At 25.3% G+C, this 20495-nt stretch overlaps 2 protein-coding genes across 14 annotated transcripts in view; one reads left to right on the top strand and one right to left on the bottom strand.

Annotated features, from left to right (window-relative positions):
- LOC107442970 (F-BAR domain only protein 2) overlaps positions 1 to 20349 on the top strand; it is a 49104-nt gene extending 28755 nt beyond the window's left edge. For 5 of the 13 annotated variants that reach the window (XM_071177450.1, XM_071177448.1, XM_071177446.1 and 2 more), the window contains 15 exons: positions 122 to 215; positions 1399 to 1417; positions 1509 to 1569; positions 2833 to 2874; positions 4487 to 4513; positions 4646 to 4785; positions 5852 to 5934; positions 7073 to 7242; positions 8010 to 8155; positions 9102 to 9316; positions 10275 to 10430; positions 12360 to 12492; positions 13530 to 13732; positions 15313 to 15542; positions 16557 to 20349. In XM_071177450.1, the coding sequence (XP_071033551.1) occupies positions 122 to 215; positions 1399 to 1417; positions 1509 to 1569; positions 2833 to 2874; positions 4487 to 4513; positions 4646 to 4785; positions 5852 to 5934; positions 7073 to 7242; positions 8010 to 8155; positions 9102 to 9316; positions 10275 to 10430; positions 12360 to 12492; positions 13530 to 13732; positions 15313 to 15542; positions 16557 to 16603 (1766 nt within the window). In that variant the 3' untranslated portion in view covers positions 16604 to 20349. The remainder of the gene's footprint in view (positions 1 to 121; positions 216 to 1398; positions 1418 to 1508; positions 1570 to 2832; positions 2875 to 4486; positions 4514 to 4645; positions 4786 to 5851; positions 5935 to 7072; positions 7243 to 8009; positions 8156 to 9101; positions 9317 to 10274; positions 10431 to 12359; positions 12493 to 13529; positions 13733 to 15312; positions 15543 to 16556) is intronic. The other 8 variants (XM_071177452.1, XM_071177449.1, XM_071177447.1 and 5 more) reach the window with 3 other exon arrangements.
- The window catches only part of LOC139427202 (dynein axonemal heavy chain 5-like), a 28467-nt gene continuing 27103 nt past the window's right edge, over positions 19132 to 20495 (bottom strand). The window contains exon 18 of the mRNA XM_071188104.1: positions 19132 to 19218. Within this exon, the coding sequence (XP_071044205.1) occupies positions 19132 to 19218 (87 nt within the window). The remainder of the gene's footprint in view (positions 19219 to 20495) is intronic.

The raw sequence follows: 20495 nt of genomic DNA, 5'->3' as shown, positions 1-20495 counted from the left end.
ATATCAAATAATAAAAGTAATTTTTTTCAATAATTTAAATTTCAGTTGCTTTAAGGTTTTGCAAACTGCAACGATTTCCACTATGATATTATTTAAAGTTTATTTATTTTTTACATTTAAGGGTTTCTAAAGAGTAAAAGAGAAAAAAGAAAAGAAAAAAAGAAGAAGAAAATGAATGGTATTAAAGATGATAGTGGTGTTACCAGTGGAGATGGGTACGTTTTGTTATTTTTTTTTCATTTTAGAGTAATAATCCTTCCAAAAAAGTTAATATTAATTTTTATTTCTAGGTATTCTAAAGATGAACACAATTTAGATAACAAAATTATTGAAGATAAAGTTATATATTTTTTTTACAGACAAAATTTAGATAACAAAATTATTAAAGATCAATTAACTATTTTAACTATTGTAGATAACTATAGCCACATAATTTTTTCTTCTTACAAACTCTGACCCAAAGTTGTTTGCAAATTTTGGATTTTTAAGATCAATAAAAATTTGTGCGTATGCTTAGTTTATTTTGTTAGAAAAAGTTTTTATCATTTAAAATAAGCTGAGAAAATTGAACAAACGAGAAAATCTTAAAATTGAAGAAAATGTTACTTTAGAATGTAAAAAAACAAATGCTCAAAAATATTCTAAATACTATTCTTATATTCTTCTATAAATCTACTAAAGAAGAAAAGATGCTGTAAAATTCTAAGAAACCTTAATAGAGAAGATCTAAAAAAATGAAAATGTGTTGGTGTGATGGTCATCAAAATCAGGATCTTATAATGCATTAACATTTCACGATCAGTAAAAAGAATATACTCAATTTAAAAACTTGTGTAAAAATATACTTACAATTTTTCACAGTCTTTAAAGTGTTCTGAAATCAACTAATTAACTGGAAATTTTTTTTTAATTTGACTTATTTGTGAATTTTTTTCCTAGATTAAAACAAATAATAACAAAATTCTAAAATATGATGATTGATATTATAAATAGCTTGCCGAATCTGACCAATTCATTATTTTACAATTTAAGAAAAAAAAGTAAGGAACAAAATAATAAACATAGATTTGGAAAAAAAATTTTAAAATTAATTTTAGTAATTTGGTTTGTTAATTTTTATTTATTCTTAGAGAAACATTTTGATTCTAACATTTACTTTGTTTTGATATTGAAAAACATTTTGATACTAGATATATGATTGATACTCTTGTAATGCTACTGGTCAAAATGTCACTAACACAAATTGCTATAAGTTTTGATATGGGCTGTCAAATTGCTAGTTGCTGACCAAATATTAATCATTTGAACGTTTTCTCTAATATTTATTTTGTTTAATGTCTCTAATATTTATTTTGTTAATTTTTTGAGTAACTGATTTTTATTTATTTCCTTTTTTAGGGATTCTCAAGATAGAGTGGTAAGTGTTTTGAATTCAAAAAATTGCTTTTTGTTTGTCTTCTATTTAACTTTTTTCTAAATATTTTTTAAAATATCTTTTATTTTTGTAGACTAATCCTCAGATTGATGCTGAAGGTTTTACTATCAGACCTCCAGAGAGAAATCAAGAATGTATCCTTACTTTTGAATAACTTTTGTTTGAAATTTATATTTTATTAAAAGACTATTTGTTTGTGATTTTTGAAACAAAATTTATTTTGTACTTTATATTTACTTTTCATTTATTATATTTTATCTATACATATTTACATATTTTCCAATTTCTGCTTTTGCCAACAGATTTTTTTCAAAATGTTTATAGAGTGGTAGGATAATTATATATTTAATATCATAAGGACTTAGACCACCATTTTGTGTGGTTAATTTAAATAAACGTACAATATCCGATAACCGTGCCACACATTTTTCAAGTGCTGTCAAATTTTAAGAACTTAAACTTTTCTTATCACTACAAATATTGTGCTGAATTGGACTTTTAGGTTCACTTGCATGCTTTTTCTGTGTTATTATTTTATTTGAACTATATTTAAGTTATTTATAGTAAATTTTTTTAAGATTAACTTGTTTATATTTCAAGTCAATTCAATGAAAATTGACAAAGTAATGCAGCTTAGAATGTTGTTTATGATTGCGTGAATATAACTTAAATAGCCAGTGTATGAAAAACATGTTTTTAAAGTTTGACTTAATTTCTCCACATCCAATTTATGTTTCCTTTTTATGTTCAGCAGTAATTTTGTGAGTTCTTAATCATTCAATTTTTCCTCTCTGATTAAAATTTGATTTTTCATGGTTGATCACAGAATAATGTTCAGGGTAAAAAAATTAGTCCCTAAAGTTTGCAAAGTTTTGTTAATTACAGTTTTTAAAACTTTTAACTGAATGTTTAAGTATTAGTTTATATTATTATTAAATGAAATCCCGTCGAAATTCTTGATTTTTGATTATTTTTCTAAGAAAAAGAGATGACACCACAATCATAATTATTAATCACCTTTGACGAAAAACAGCCTCAAAAGATTCGTTTTTTTATTTTGAAAGTGTTGCTTGTTTTTTAATTTAAAATTGTGTTTGAGTTCTTACTTTACTGTTAAGTATAATCTCTTAAACTTTAAATGTTTTCTGTTTACTGTAGTAGGTTCAAATTTCTGTTAAACATATTACGAGGAAAAGATTGTTAGGAAAAGACATGAAACTACTGCAGTTTAGTGACATGTGATCTCAATGAATCTTTTTCTTGTATTTTTGTGTGTTTCTGTCGAAACACACAAAGTATTAAATGAAATTTAATCCTTTATTTTAGTTAAATAACTTAAGCATTTTTGTTTGTTTTATGCTGTGATTCCTACTATTCTTTCTTAATCATAATTTTAGATCAGAAAGATCCTTTTTATTCAAGTTCAGATAATGACTCTGGTAAGAAGTATTTTAATTTTTTCACTTGTCAACTTTATGCAGTATTAATATTGCTTTATTTTGTTTATTATTTTATTGATTTATTTTTATTTTACTTATCTCTGTATAAATATTTTGTTCATTTAAAAAAATTGGTGAATTGAAATTTACCATTTTAATTTTTAAAATTTGATCTAAAAATATATGAAATTTTTAGATCACTTCCTTATTAGAATTTTTGTGCCCTTTAATTATTTGCTATGGGACTTCATTATTTCAAAATATCTACCTTTGTTTATCGTTCATTATATTGGTTCATTTGCAAACTAATCCCATAATAATTTTTGTTGCTAACCTCACTGTGTGTCTTCAGATAATACTTATGTTGATTAAATATTTTCAATTTGTTAGGTTTTTTCTAATAAAAAGTTTTCTCAGTTCTTCAAATTTATTTTTATATTTGACTCATGTCTTTCACAAATATATTGTGTTAAATATTTTTTACCTAAAAAACATAACAAAAGTTCATTGACTGAAGAAAAGTTCACAATGAACTATTTACGTAAATATGACTATTTACATAATATTACTATGTTAATGTATAATAAAGAAAAAATATATTAACAAATAATAAAGTAAGTGCTCTTAAGTAAAAAGGTTGAACATTTCTTTTTTAAAATTGTTAAAATTATTCTGTTTTAAAATCTTAAAAAAAATTGCAGCAGCAACAAAAGGCAAATAATTTCATCTAACTTCTTAGATCAGTTGCAAAAACATATCTTATTCATGTGTCAGCAAAGACCTTTAAAAAAATAAGTATAATTAAAAACTTCATACAAAAAGTGATAGGTGGAAATTGAATATTGTTAACTTGCCGAAATTAATATCTAAAAGATTAAATATCAGGTACATTTAAATATTTAGTTTTGTATGAATATAAAGAAAAAATGATTGCAAATTGTGTTAAAATTCTATATATTTTAAAATGATCTATCAAATGAATATATCTGTTATTCTTTTGTTAATTATTTTTAAACCTTCCTCACTTCAAACATCAGCGGCAATTATTTAAACTGTTTTTGACCGAAGCCACGTGTTATTCAGTGTAGTCTGATTTGTATGAGTGTCTTCTCAAAGAATGTTTCGATACATAGTGAGGTGATGTTAGAGGTACGCATTTATAAAAATAAAGTTTTCACTATATTATTATAACTTTTGAATGGTTAACGATTTCCAAATAAGCATGTGTTAGTAAAAAAATAAATATGTATAAAAAAATTACCCAATTATTACCTCAAACTAAAGTATGCTACGACTGACTTGGAAATTTTGTATCATAAGCATTATTTTTTTCAAAATTCAAATTTTTTAAGAAAAATTAATATTTATTATTTAGATATATTTAAATTATTATTAATTTGAACTTTAAAAAAATCTCCCAGGTGGAATATTTAAGCTCAACTACACACTTGATAATTATGCTGTGTGTGTATAAAACTATCATTAAACCTCTATCATTATTTTTCAAAATTTATTTCTTAAACATTTCAGCTTTCACTGATTCATTTCTTAAATTTTTTTAATACATTTAGCATTTTAAATGCATATTTCTTATTTATTAATAATACTTTAGATGCTACTACTGCATTTTCTCCATTGGGTGAGTGCATCTTTAAATGTATGATTCTTGTTTTCCCAATCTATTTTTACTATATCTAGTTTCTGAAAAAATGATTGCAAATAGCTTTGTTTTTTTTTCTTCACTATTCTAATTATTAATCATGAATTATAGATGATGATGAAAAAGATTGTAAAAATAGAATTCATATTGAAATTAAACCTGTGAGTAACTGCACTGGTATGAGTGCTAGTAATGATGAGCTTATAGCTACTGTGGGAAAATTTTCTTTATCACCGGATCCTCAGAGAACAGTAAGTGGTAATCAAATACTTTGGTTTCAATACGCTTGATAATTGTTTTACTTTTATATTGTAACTGATACGCTGTTTGAAATATATTTTGTGTTAATTTTTTTACATTGTACATTAAATTTTAAACAATTAAAGTTTTATCAAAAGAATGATTAGGACAATTAAGTGATATGTTATTTAAAAAAAAAAAAAAATTTGTGCAAAAGGATTCAATGTAGCTCTGTTTTGCTTTTTTTCTTTTTTCGAAATAATTGTATTAATAATCCAACATTTATTAAAGACAGCATTGAATTATGTTTTCTGCTTAGCATGAAAATTGCAAGAAAAAGTTCTTATATATTATTCAATGAAATATATTATTCAATCTTCTTATATATTATTCAATCTTTTTATATTATTCAATGCAAAAAGATTAGATAAAATCCCAAAAATATTTATAGAAAATTTTTCAGCTTAGCATAAAAATTGCAAGAAAAAGTTCAATCTTTTTATGTTATTCAATGAAAAAAGATGAGATGAAATCCAAAAAATATTTATAGGGAATTCCTCGAAGCTTAATTCAGAAAAATTATAAGCTTTTGTGACAAGTTAAAAATTTTAATTGTTAGAAAATTCATAGTGTATTTAAGTAAAGGAAATTAACTTTTGCAAATATAAGTTAATTATTAACTATAGACAGTCAAATCAGTAAGATAATGCTTTTTAATTTCAAAATATATGAAAAAAAGTTATAACTTTTCATAATTTTGTTTTAGCGAAGGGTAAGTCAAATTAATTTTATTTGTACCGTAACTTTAAATAAAAATATTCTGATTTTTTCAATGTCAATGGCTCCTTTTGGCAACAATATTTTAGAAATTTTTATTGTTAAATTTTAAAATAATATTTTATTTTAATCTTTAAATAAACAAGTAGGGAATTTTATTATTTATTTCTATCTGATTTTAGAAAATCTTGAAAGATTCTACTTTTTTTTAACATCAAAATTTTCATCAAATATTTTTTTAAATTCTTGAATAATCATAGTTAAATCACATATATTTAATCAGCAATTTTTCTCCTGTAGATTAATCGGCCGACTAGCAGCGCAGCATCTACTCCAGATGAGGGACCTTTGAAGCGGTCTATCTCTATGTCTAATCCATTAAAGTAAATATGTGCAATTTTCTTTTAGGGGATTATTTTATCAGACAAACATACATATATACCTACAAATATATCAGACGAATATATAAACATAGCTGCCAACTCTACTGGATTTTCCAGTAGACTACTCTTCTAGTCTCTACTGGTTTAATTAAAATTCTTCTGGTTTTTGTGCATTTTAGAAAATTCCCTAAAATTAAGTAAGTTTCTTAAAAAAATCCCTATTGAAATAGTATTTTTGTATAGATTATTGCTTGCTTGAATATTTAAATAAGTGTTACTGATGCATGATGAAGCAAACCTCATTAATAGAGATCAGTTCAAAACTCTTTTTTTTCTAAACTGTTCAGTTTATTTTTATTCAGAACTTTCTTTTTTAAGTTAATTAAAAAAATCTTTTAACTATATTTGATGAATTTTATGTCTATTAATATTCAAAATTTTGAGTAAACATAATTCATAACATTTCGGGCATTGTTTAATGTCAATCATAACTTGAAAATATTGTAGTTTTTTATTTTTATTTTGATGACTATAAAAGTCTATAAAACTATGTGTAAAATATTTACTACATTATGTAACAATTATCACGAAATTTATATTATTTCGTAAAATCTACTGCATTTTTTCCCCTAATCATTTTGACAGCTATCATATTGCAATATAATAGGATTAAACAATATCCTATTATATACAATATCTACAACAATTGTCTGATTTTGGTTTTCCTTTTACACATAACTTTAAATATTGTATTTAATGCAAAAGTGTTGTCTTTAAAAATAATTATTATAAAATTTTTGATGAATCATTTTTAATTATAATTTCCAAATTAATTAGATACGAGTACAGTTTCATTTTTAATTGAGTCCAAAACACACAAAATCTTTGCATGTAAAAATTACCAAGTTTTTTCCTGCACAGAGACCAGAGTTAACAGTTAGCATTAATGATTAGAAATCAGTCTTTTAAATCAAGAATTTATTTTCTCAGTAAAACAGTTAAAAATCTCCAACTGAACTGAATATCAACCTACAAAATTTTTAACAATTTTCCCAAACTTTCATTTAATTTTTTTAGGTGCTTTTTTGTTTTATTATTTGAATTCTCACATTCGATTGTTTTACCTATCCTTTTATAGTAAAGCTGATACTGATTTATTCAGCATCTTCAGCCCTAGTGCATCCAGTGCCTCAACACCTACTGGTCCTGCTGTGGGTGGGTTTCCAAGCCCCTCAAGTAGTATTCCTAACTCTAAACCTCCATCATTGGGAGAGATGGCTCAAAGTACTACAGAATCTAAAAATTCTGGTAAGCAATGAACCTCACTTTATATTTTATACTGTTTTATAGTTTCAGATTTAGAGGTTGCGGCATCAGTAAATTATATTTTGAAGATCATTCATATTTAAGTTTTATGATTTAAAAATTTTAATGAAATGTCTGCTGTTAAAAATCATTAATTCAGAAATATTTCTTTTTGTTGCATTTTTTATTTTAAATACAGTTTTTAAATTTTAATTAAATTTTTTAATGGTTTTTTATATAATTTTTTTTAAATATTTTATTACAACTATGTAATTATTATCATTAATCAAAAAAAAAAAGTTTAGAATCTAAGTTTTAGATTTTGTTTTCAAGGTCTTTCTTTAAAAATATAATAAGCTAAGTTTGCTCACCTATATTTTTACAGGTATTAGTCAAAAATGTGGTCGCATATTTTGTTGACATTTTCGTGGAAAAGTTGGAAATATTTAAGTGAAATTGTTTGCGTAACCAATTGCTTTGTTTTTCTTTCAAAATTTTGCTTGAAAATCGAAATATAATTTAGCTCCCTGACAATCACATAAAATAGAAAGTAGCATTCTTCTCCATATCCTTCCATGTTATTAAATAAGGAATTGGTGTATAGAAGAGAAATATTTTCTCAAATTAACCCAAAACAAATTGTAATTTTATTTAGATTTTACTGTAGCAACCAAAATTATACCCTGTTTTTTTATTCTTTTTGCTATTTATATTATTTGCTACAAGTTGTTATATTTATTTCATAAATTTTATGAAGTTTCATTTTTAAGTAGCCCTAGATTCTTCCTCTGAAGTTGAGCCTGAACTTGCCAATAATGAAGTACAGAAGCCATTGTCAACAAGTCGAGTAGGCACTCCTACAAGTTCCATATTACTTCATGTTCTTCCACGGCCTCCTTCCAGAAGAGCTTTCGAAGTAATTTATTTCATTGCTTTTGTTTATTTTAAGTTAAAAAGAAATTTATACATTTTTGGCTTTTTGCACTAATAAGTATTTATGTCCCAAAATTATTACAAGTTTTGTTTACTATTCTTTTTCACTTTAAAATTGTTTTTTAATTGATTAAAGAAATTTTTTGATAAAAGCTTAGTAAATATAAATAATTGGCTTTTTTTAATCTGTTTATTTTTTATCTCTATTATTATTTATATATATATTATATTTTTCATTAGATTATTTTGATTCAAAAATTATTCAAAAAAATTAAAAAAAATTATTCAAAAAATGTGTTTAACCTTTTTGCTGCTCTTTACTTAAAATTCATATTTTAATAAATAATTTGTATTTTAGTACAATTTAATAATTATGTTGAGATATAGCTTTAATTTCACAGATTTGCTCTGTCTGTTTGGCAAGTGTATGCTTGATAAAAGTTTTGAAAAATGTCTAATATTTCTAGCTTGCTTGATACTTCTTGTTTTGCGTTAGTACAAATAGTTAACTAGTTCATCATTCTGCCTTGATGAGCAGTACAAAAAAATAAAAGTTTTTTATCGACCTTTAATTCATTTAATCTTGCATTCATCTGTAGATAATTAATTTTTTATATGTAATGAAGGAATCCCTGACCCCCAAAATGCCTTAGTTTTTCTTTTTCATTTTATTTGTTTCTTCATCTCGCTTTTTTATTACAGCAGACATAGTTTGTAACATTATTATGGGTTGTTTTGGTAAATATAGCAATATTCGATTTTCATTTCATTGAATTTAAACCAATCTTTAGATTTAATATTGACTTTTAAAACAAATGTCACTTGCTACTGATATTTTGAAATGTCTGTATAATGTATAAATGTCTAATAAATAAAGATGTTGAGTTCTTTGTGAACAATAGTTTGTTCATTGTAATTTATGTTCCTAGGCAACAACGCGTGGACGCATGTCCCCTCTTCCATATGCAATGACAAGAACAGAAAGTATTAGTAGCCTAACTAGCGACTTCAAAACAACATCTATGCCTGTTGGTTCCTCCAGGGGTCCTTCTCCATTAACAATTGGAATGAGTGACACTATACCCTTAGCCATTGCATTTAACGAAATTGTAAATGCATGTTTCAAGGGAACTGATGAAACAAGGTACATTTTTAAAGAAAGTGTAAAAGAATCCTTATTTATTCTAGTTCTTTATTTCCAGATACATTTTGTTGTATAATTTTGCAATAGGTTATATTTATCTGTAAATATTATTATTACTCATATAAGTTTATTGTAATAAACTTGCTAAATTGCTTTTAAAGAATTGAGTATTTTTTAATTAAATTCTTTATAAATTTTTTTTTTATATGTCTATAACATTTAATTTTTTTCCTAAATGTACTTTATATTGTTTTTCGAACGAAAAAATATCATACTTATGAGTTAACTTTAGTTCATGAAACTCCCTATAACTAGTGAATCTTTACAATTAAAAACTTTTATTTCAAAACTTATATTTTATTTAATTTTTCAATTTGAAATTTGTGCTTGAAATATTACACATAAATCTTCCAACCTGCTTAAACTATTTATTGCATTCTATAATAAATTTTTTTTCTTCCCATTCTCAGTTTAATACAAATGGAAATAAAAAACAGCAAATTTTTTGATGAAGTGTTCCTATGTATCTTCAAATTAAACTATTGAAACTGTATTTTCTAGATTGCAACTACTTCTTTCAATATTTTAAGCTGTAAAAGCTCAAATCCATTAAAAGAAAAGTTGCAGAAAAGTTATCAGAAAAAGCCATTCTGTTTTATAACTTATTAATCATCGGTTTTAAGTGATAAGTACACAAACGTCCTTGAAATTGTTAATATGCAATTAAATAGCAGAAATTCCAGTTATGCAATCAAAAATTATTTTTAGTAAGTTTTCTTTTATGTCCATTTTAATAACATTTTTTTTTATGTCCATTTTAATAATTTTTTTTAAAAGGCTTTTTTTTAGCTTCACAATTCTGCAACACAATTAGTATTAATTTGTGTTAAAATACTCAAATTGTTTTGTATTTTTTGTGTTGTCTTTACACATGACTGCATTCAAATAATTCTTTCAGGTGTCAAGTTCGTTTAATGGGTGATATGAAAGTGTCTTTTCCGGCTGGAATTGTTCAAGTTTTAGCCAACAATCCATCCCCTGCTCATCTTGTGTTCAAATTATCCAAAGCCAGTAAAATTGAAACTATACTGCCAAATAAGCAACTCATCTCCTTGTAATTGCTTCTTTTATTCATTTTTTAAAAATGTTATTCTTTTAGGCAAAACTTGACAGTTAAATTAACTGGAATAAAACCAAAAGTTTGCCAAAAACTATTATATTAAATTTGCAGTCAATTAAAATATTTTCAATAATTCAGCTTTTGCCATGTGACCTAAAGAGAACTGGCAATTTTAAAGGTCAATTAAACAAATCAGAAGGAGATATACAATGTACAGTTTGCTTCCTTCTGTTTAGAAAACTAGAGATTTTATTTCAGTGTTTCACAATTATTTATAAATTTCAATGACAGATGGCAGTGCTTGGAAAATTATCCAAAATGCCGGATAATATTGCTAACTGAGGAAACCTTTAAAACAACTTTCTTTTAAACGACTATTTGAAGCAACTATATGATGCAATTTGAGGACGGAAAAAGCTGCCTTTAATGATAGAAAAAAATAATTATTATTGCTGCACAGGTCCTAATTATGAATTTCTTTTTTTTGGAAAGTGATTAAAAATATTTTTTGAGTGCTTAAAAAGTACTTTAATGGTGCTTATTTTTTGTTGAAAAATCTGGCTATGCACCCTGCTTTATCTTTTTTTCTTTTCCCAAATAGTAATTTTTTGAGACAGGTGAGTTTTATTATTGCAATTTTATATATGTTTCTAAGTTACAGATGCATTTACTAATTTAAAAATCTATTATAGTAAGGGAAATAAATTAGAGGCATATAGAGCTGTAATTATAATACATCTATAGTTAAAATGCCTATGAATACATAAAAGGAACAATAAGCTTGCATTTTATAATCTATTTGCATACTATTGTGGAAATACATAATTTTATACATTATAGTATTACCACATTATAGTGTTTTTTATTCTAAGTTTCTTCCCCAGTGGAAAAAATGACCCCATAAGAATTTGCTTCTGTCCAACCCTAGTGGAAAAAATGGTAGAAACTCTTTTTCAAAAAGAAAATTCAACATTTAGAATGGTTTCAACAATTAATTGCAATCTAATTTGAATAAGAATATTAATGTTTAATCTGTTGTAAATAATTTTTAAATATGTAAAGAATATAAGAGTAACAATTTGAAGAAAAAAAAAAATAACTATAATAACTTTCTTTAGAAATTAAAATAACTGATTTTTCAATTTTTTTTATATAAATCAGTATAATGAAATCTAAATTTATAATTCTATAAACAACTGTTAAAATAACAATCAAATTCCATGATTTCTACTTCATTAATAAATCACATACTAAACATGCACACTACTACAAAATGCATATTGAATTATTATTACAAATAACATACTAAATTTTATTATCAAAAGTTGTTAAATACAAATTCTTAAGCCAGCATAAATTTTTAAAATTCTGTATCAAACTTGTTCTATAATATATTTAATTTGTTTTAAATTTAAGTTATTCTTACACTACTTTTTGCTACCCAATGCTTATAATACTTATTTGTCATTTTTAATATTTTTTCTATTTCACCCAGTTTTTCCTGGAAGAAATAGGTTTCTTCCATAACAAATGCCAACCCTGCATGTAGCTAAACTGAACTTAATGGCTCAGAAAATATGTGTTGTGTAATGCCTGTTCGATTGTTTTTAAAATTATAGCCACATTACTTCACGTTCAATACATATTCCCCCACCCCTGTTGTAAACTTATCATCAATGGTTTATATCTATATGGTTTTTCTTTTGCAAAAGCAGCATATTTAAACTTCAGTTAGAACAATCAATTATTACTTGCTTATAAATATAATTTTTAAACATAAAACTACTACTAATAATAGTTTACTAATAATAATTGCACTGAGTTTTAATTTTTAGTATTTTGTTGCTGTAGAGTTTTGAATCTTATATATTTTGTTTGTGATTAATATTTTTTTAATATGTGTTGTATAATATCTTCTTGTAGAGATCCTAGTCAAAGTACAAAAGAGCAATATGTTTATGAATTTAATATGCAAGCTTTAACAGCATTACTAAGAAAGCAATATGAACAGTCTCCAACTGCATCATATTTTAACATAGATATTCTAAAATATCATGTAAGTATTAATCATTGATTATGATATTACTAAAATAAGTGATTATGTGCCATTTTATTCATTTTTTTTTTCAATTGAGAATGCAAGTATTTGTTACCAATTATTCATTACCTTCATTAACAATTATTGTTTCATAGTAGTTAGTAATTTTTTATGCTTTATTTCGCGAATTGTGTATTATTTTACTAATTTTTTTCTCAGTTCAACATAGGAAGGGTTGAAAATGGCATTCTGAAACATAAGTGGTCAATATACCAGACAAGTTGTTAAATTACTAAGGTTTTGCTTCCTTGTATTATAGAATAAATTTCATTCTTGTTAAATAAGGTTAACTTAGGCAAGTAATCAACTTACAAGGGTAGTTAAACTGACTTGTTTCACTGTAACTTTAAAAGGAAAACATCTTAATACCTAATTATTGGCAAATAATTTTTTTTCACTTAATGTATTGTTTTTTAATCCATTTGAGAAAGTATATTATAAAAACTTAGTAAATATAAAAAATTGGCTTTTTATTTATCTCTGTTATATCTTGATTATTATTTATTTCTATTATATTTTTAATTCGATTATTTTGATATAATCAACCAAAAAATGTATCTAACCCTTTTTCTGCTCTTTATTTTAAAATTTCATTAAATAATTTGCATTTTAGTACTATTTGATAATAATTTTAATTGATATAGTTTTAATTCTAATTTATGGGTGAAATTCATTGATGTATCAGAAAAAAAAGTGAGATTTATAGCTAGTTGTCCTAGGAAATTACCACATAAGTAACGGCTAAATTAATGACAGCTGTTCTATGTACTACCTTGCATTGTTATACATTATAACATGAATGATATTTTTTTTTAAATTACAAAACCTGTTTTCGATCAAAATTACTTTCATGAATTTTGGGACACCTTGCATTTGTATGCGGATAGACAAACATCTTTTACTGATCTTTGATCCTAGCATAAAAAAAGCTTATTATATTTATAATTATTGTTGATCATAATTGACGTTTCATAAATTTTTAACTTGTTTTTAAGATCAAAACTCTCCATGGAGCAAAAAGTACTCCCTTGCATTTAGTTGCTTATTGGAAGTGTGAGCCTACATCTACAGATCTGCGTATAGACTATAAATTTAATGCTTCTTCTTTATCAAATCCATCTTCTTTATCTAACATAAATATTATTGTTCCTGTAAATGGTGGTGTCACTGATGTGCAGTCTAAACCTAAAATCATATGGTAAGTCTGTTTCGGAACTCTGTCTTTATAAATAAAGTTTACTAAGGTAACTGTGAGTGCTATAACCAATAAAAAGCTATGAATTTGATATTTACTTTGAGGAATTTGATATTTAATTTTTATCGTTTTATCATTAGTAATCTTAAATCAGGTTTTATTTCCGACATTTAAATTCACAGTCTTTGTTCTGTATCTAGCCTCGTTATGAATTTGTTTTTGGTGTATATACATCAATGAATAAAATAAGCAGAATTATGATTTACTTTGAGGTGAAAACTGCTGTTGAAGTTGGTTATTAAGGAAACATATATCTTTATTAAAGAATAATTTTATTTTGATTTGAAAAGTACGGTAGGAAATACTAATATAATATTTTATAAATGTTTCTTCTTTTCATAATTTGTTTATTATATGGTTATTAGAAATATTATATTTTCTTTTGAAAAATGCCACTTCCATTTCATTGACATTTTATTTGAAATAATTTCATAGAGATAATCGAATGATTATAGAAATTGTAGTTTGTATCTAAATATAATCAGAGGTTTAAAAAATCATCACTGGTTATAAAAAAGTACTTACTTAATTCCCTTTTCCGTGGAACACTAAAGTGTTCTGGAGCATTATTTGGGATCGGCTGCTCTAAATAAAAGTTCGAGCAATTAATGTATGTTCTTTTAATTTTTTTGAAGTTATTTATATATCCAGTCAACATATTACTCATACTAGGAAATTATAAAATTTAAATCTGAAAAATAATCACAAAAGGATTAATAATAATAAAAATAAAAAAAAATATTTTGTGTAGTACTTTGTTTTAATAATTTCCAGCTAATCAATTACATTAAAATTATTTTGTCTCTTCTTTTGTGTTGTGTTAATGATAATAAAACAAAATGATACAAAACTGTGTTTATCTATGTACAGTGCACGGAATAAAAAACAGAAATTAAACACTGACAGTTTTTGATGAAATAATTCAATTTTCAATTACTAAGCTGTAACCTTTATGATTCGAGAGACTAACCTTAAACATGCTAATTACTTTTGCAAATGATTTTTTGAAGTAGTAAAACAAAATTCTCTGTAAACATTTTTTTAATGTTATGGATTTTAATTCTCAAAATAAGGAGTAGAGACAATCTAGAAAATAAGGTAACTAGGTGGAAGAATGGCCCTCTTAATCTCTTAACCTTTATTTTACTTTTTGCATATTTGGTCATATCTCACGAACTAATTAAGGGAATTATAAACTTTTCATACCTTATTATAAAACTCATTTATTCAAAAATATTTTCATGAAAAATAACATAGTTTTGTCAATTAATAAATATTTTCAATTTAATATTGATTAAAAAAAAATTTAAATTTTAAGTTGTATAAGTTTCATCATATTCCTTCTTATTCTAATTAACAATATATGAAATTTAAGCAACATCCATTAGTCTCCCAGTACTTAAATTTCAAAACACTTTTGTGCCAAAACGTCTGATCATTAAATCAAAAATTGTTAATGTGTTCTTTTCTTGCACACTGTAAATAATATGAGTAAATGTTAAAATATTTCCTCTCTCTTTTAGGAATAGTGATACGAGCCGTGCAATGTGGAAGCTAGCTGAACTTTCTCAGTCATCGGATGGAGGTGGTCTAGGCTCTCTTCGCGCTCATTTTGATTTAAGCTCAGGGCCTTCTTCAGTATGTGCATTAGCTGCTCAGTTTATATGCAATAACACTTCACTCTCGGGAGCTGAATTTGAGCTTGTTGGTTTGGGGTATCGTCTGTCTTTAGTCAAAAAACAAGTGGTTGCTGGTGAGTTAAAATTTGGTTTTTAACTGGCAGAAAATTAATCTAACTGAGAATCTTTTTTACTGCATTTTGAAAATTTGCATACAGGAATTTTTCATAAGATCCTGATTGGTGAAATATTAATACATAGCTGCCAACTCTTCCGGCTTAGCCGAAAGATTTCCGGTTTTTTATCAAAACTTCCGCCGCCTTCCGGTTTTTTATTTTAATCTTCTGATTTTCCACGATTTAAAAAAAAAAAAAAATTCCCATTTTATTTCATATTTTTTACAACAGAGCCACCGAATTTGTACCCGAACACATTTTTTAGAGCAGGAATCAAATTCTTGCATCTTCCTGGCACGTGCTCGAACAAGGGAGAAAATCAAAGCTACGACGCAGAAGTTGAAACTCACTTGGAAGCACAGCTGCATTTGAGAATCTGAAAGGCAGTGAGAACGCTCCCTAATGATAGATTGGGGAGAAAACGTTTCACTCGGCTACCGAACGAAGACGAAATTTTTTTAAAACAAATTCAGTTGACGGCATCTGGCAACAGAGCAAATGTTTACTATCATGAGGAAATCTCGTGCGTTTTTTAGCTTCTTAATCTACGGTTTTGAATCTTAGTTTTAAAAGGTAATTTAGTTAGTAGTTTATCTTAGTTTTTAGTGAAACCATTTTAAAATCACAGTTTAGGTCATCTCTTAGTGATGAGATACTAGAGAAAATATTAAAAGCTGATTATTTTTGTAAAAATCAAAATTGCTACAATGTAGCATTTGATGAAAATTTTTTAAAGAAAGCCAAATCGTGCACAAATGAAACTTCGAAAAATAATTAAAATTGATGTCCCTAAGTGTTCTTAATTGTCTTAAGATCTTTAAATTTAATTGTGTTCTGGAGAAAGAATACGTTGAAATTTTACAGCTTTTAATATCTTAAATTTTTTAGAACAAAATTTATTGTATACCTCTTATTTATTGTATTGCAATTTATTGTATACCACTTTAAAAAAATTTTAAAATTGTTTTTTAGGTAAATATCTGTGTGAATCTGATCCAGTATCTAATTATTATGGATAAAATATGTAAAGGTATCATCTGTAAAATCATTCCATTTGCCATATGCGATGAGAAATCTGTCTTCAGATGCAGTCACAAAAGTCTTTTCTTTCTAGAGGGAGCTCATCATATGAATGTAACGTTGCTGGATATTCAGAAATAGTTAAAATATTCAGAGTGAATCTTGCAACTATGGCTCATCAGAAGGCATGCACCTTAGAGTTGTATTGTTTAAGGCAGTAGTTATATTAATGTTAAAATACTACAGGCAAAACACACATTCGTAAAGAAATATTTTAATATTTTAAGTTGGCATTCTTTTAAGCATACTATTGTCAATGAACAATTTCTTTCTCAAAGAGTAAGATAAATTTTTTCACAAAAAAGAGTTGGAAATAGAAAATTAATAATAGTTTTGAAAATCTTAGTGGAATCCTTTGCCTAGAAACTACTAAGACTTGCTTAGATAGACTCAAGACTTGCCCAGAAGTTTACTTGATTTTGTCAGTCTCATCTGGTTTAATGAAAAATGTGCCTGTTTTTTTTAAATTTTTTTATTATATATTTTTGAAAAATACCCTAATTCATGAAATCTTCTAAAAGAAAATTCCTATTAAAATGTATATTTTACTCAGTTTATTACTTGTTTGAGTACTTAAATAAGAATTATTGATAAATAAAAATTGAAACGTCATTAGCAGTACCTAACATTACTTTTAACTTAACTAAAATGTACTTTTTTAAATATTTTTAAGTTTGTTTTTTATTTAAATCTCTTTATTTTTAAGTTAATTAAACAATATGCTATAACTATTTATTTGCTATCGATAAAATATTTTACATATTATGTAATAGTTGGCATGAAATCCTTATTATTTCATTTGGTAGCTATGCCGTCAATCAAAAAAGTTTTTTTTTTTTTTTTTTTTTTTTTTTTTTTTTGATTTTGTAAAACATGATTTCATTATGAATGTTACAAATTTTGACCAATACAAATTTTAGCTTTCTAATAAGAAAGGCATTAAGGAATGATATTGGTACATATAAATGATATTGGTATATATTAAGGGAAAAAATTATTGCAAGTAGGTTCAGAGAGTTAAAAATATTAATTATGTTTATCACAAGTTATGCACTTATAATTTGGATTTTTTTCTCTCAAAAATAGCCAGCATTAGTTCGCTTTTAAATTTAAAACTATACAATGATATTTTTTAATGTACTTTTGAAATAATATTGTTTTTATTCTTAGAATCTTATATTATATTATAACCTTAATTTGCACCCAAATATTGTTTAGAAAAATACATTAAATAAAAAATAAATACCTTGTTGTTTTCAAAATTATTTAAACTAATAAGATTGCAATATGGTTTAAAAGTAACATCTATTGTTTATTATAAAAGAACCCTTAAAAATGAAAGCATTAAAATTCTGCTTTTTTTTGGCTTACAATATAGATATTTTTTTCTTAAAAACTGAATTTATGTGTTTAAGTAATTGCATAGATATACAGGGTGCTCACTAAAGTTTTTATCTATCCTTTTAACTTTCAATGACAACAGCTGTATTTGTAAAGGTGGTGTTTAAGTCTAGTAAAGTGGCTGTATGCTACAAGATGAGATTGTTTACAGTACCACCTGGTGGGAAACTCCAGAGTGAGTTTTTGCATCCCGAAAACGGCATGAGATAGTTAAGGCATGAGTTATTAAGTTGTAGAACATCAAAAATAGACTTCCTATGGGTATTATCCTTCCAAGCATTAATCCAAACTTTCAGCTGCAAGCTTTTATGCATCAAAGAAATGGTTTTTTTCCATGTTATTCAATAAGAAACTAGTTGGTTGCAGAGTAGTTCATGGGCTCAACATTTGGAAAGTTTATGCAAAAATGTAACTCTTATATATCAAAAATAATAGTAATTTGTAATAACTAGTTTTTTTCCTGAAATCCTGTTTTGTCACATTTCAGGAAATCTCAAACAAATGAATTCATGCTCTATGTATTTTTTCCAAGCAATAATGTTCATAAAAATTTTATACTTCATGCTAATGATGCTCTATAATGTTTACTTTTTTCTTCATTGCTGTTTTTGATGTAAGAATACTTTTTTTTAGGATTCATGCTTTAGTGCATAGTTTCTTCACTATCCCTTGACACCACTTTAATAATTATACCTACAACCATTTGAAAGTTAAAAGAGGGTGGTTACTGTATGTATATATACAGTTTCCGATACATATGCAGTACGCACCTGAGTATCAATTTCACAGTTTGTTAGACAACTGTTCCTTAGAGAAAATATTTTGCATACTGTTCAAATTGCTACAGTTACTACAATTTTTGAAAAGTATTTTGTCCGTAAGTTATACCCGACACTATTTTACTTGTGTGAAATTTTACCTCACATAATTTGTTTTAATGACTAGATATTCTTTTATTTTTCTATTTTAACCATTTGTTGATAATAAACTGTTCTTTTACTCTAATAAAAACTTCTAAAAAAAGATCACCTGTAAAAATATTTGGAAATAACATTTTAAAAACATTTTACTGATCATCTGTTGTTATTCCATCATCTAATTTGAGGAATAATCGAACTCTCAAATCATAATTATTTTTCATTATTGTATCTATCTGAGAAAATAAAGTAACTGATCATAATATGTTGAAATTATCTTCAGTTTTGTAGATTGAAACATTTATAAATATGTAATTTAATTTAGTAATCGATTTTATCTGAATTTCTTGGGGTCTTATTTAGAAAAATTGATCTTCAAAATGTATCTATTGATACAAGTGATTGCTTTGTAAATGTGTAAATAAATTTTTTAGTATTTATCCAGTAGGTTTTGATAAAATTTCTCACTTCTGCAAACTATCCGCTTTCTGTGATATATATATATAAAAAGCTTGCCTTTGATAGGAATGATAAAAGCACATCTACACATTAGTTATACCTATTTTTCATACATAATTCATTGATTACTGAAAAGTTAGAATTTTAAAGCTTATATTGTTAAGGTGCATGCCCTGCTGCCAAAGAACAGTTGTTTTGTGAGAAATGTCTAATGTACAGTCGTATGTGAACTGCTGTTTTTTTTTTTTTTACAAATTATATATACACATATTATATATCATATGTACATAAGCTCTAGTTTTTTAACTTTTGATCTAGATTTACAATGTTATATTTTTTTGTATTTTATTTTCTGGCACTAGTATTATTAATGTTTACTACGATTGAAAAAAAAGAAAGTAATATTGTTGAATTGACTTGTGAGTTTTGAAATTTTTAGGCTATCGTTGCACTTGCCAAATCAATAAATGTTTGCTTGCACCTATCCATTTTTTTTTTAAAAAATTGAATTGTTATGTTTTATGTTTTGTTAAACTGTTATCAAAACAGAAGCTATATTATATATTTATTTTTTGTTAACTTTGAAGTTCTTATAAAACTATTTACATCTTATCAATAGAAATGAGTTGCATGTACAAAAGTGTTTTATATCTTATCAAATAATTTACTCTTAATGAATTTATTGCTTTTATTTTATTATATTATGAATTTTAGTATTTATTTATATGTTAGATGCTTAAAATTTATTTTTTAAATTCAGTGTTTTTTACCATCAACTTCTTTAATCTTGCAAACAAACTAAAATAGCATGCAGTATAGGTAATATATACAAATGTAAAATGCATTCAGCTCAAGCAGCTGCTTTGTAAAGAAATATTTCTATTTGACATTAAAGTTGATTATGAATATATTTGTTGAATTTATTACTCTTTATTATACTTTGAAAGGGATCTAGACGATTTTTATTTCATCAAAAAAGTATCAATGTTCAAATTTTTTTGATTTACATAATTTCTTAAAATCAGAGATGAGATTTTTCCGCTTTTTAGCGGAT

Source organism: Parasteatoda tepidariorum, chromosome 2 (assembly GCF_043381705.1).
Source record: "Parasteatoda tepidariorum isolate YZ-2023 chromosome 2, CAS_Ptep_4.0, whole genome shotgun sequence".
Taxonomy (NCBI): domain Eukaryota; kingdom Metazoa; phylum Arthropoda; class Arachnida; order Araneae; family Theridiidae; genus Parasteatoda; species Parasteatoda tepidariorum.
The sequence above is the reverse complement of the archived record's forward strand: the minus strand, read 5'-3'. Positions and strand labels throughout refer to the sequence as shown.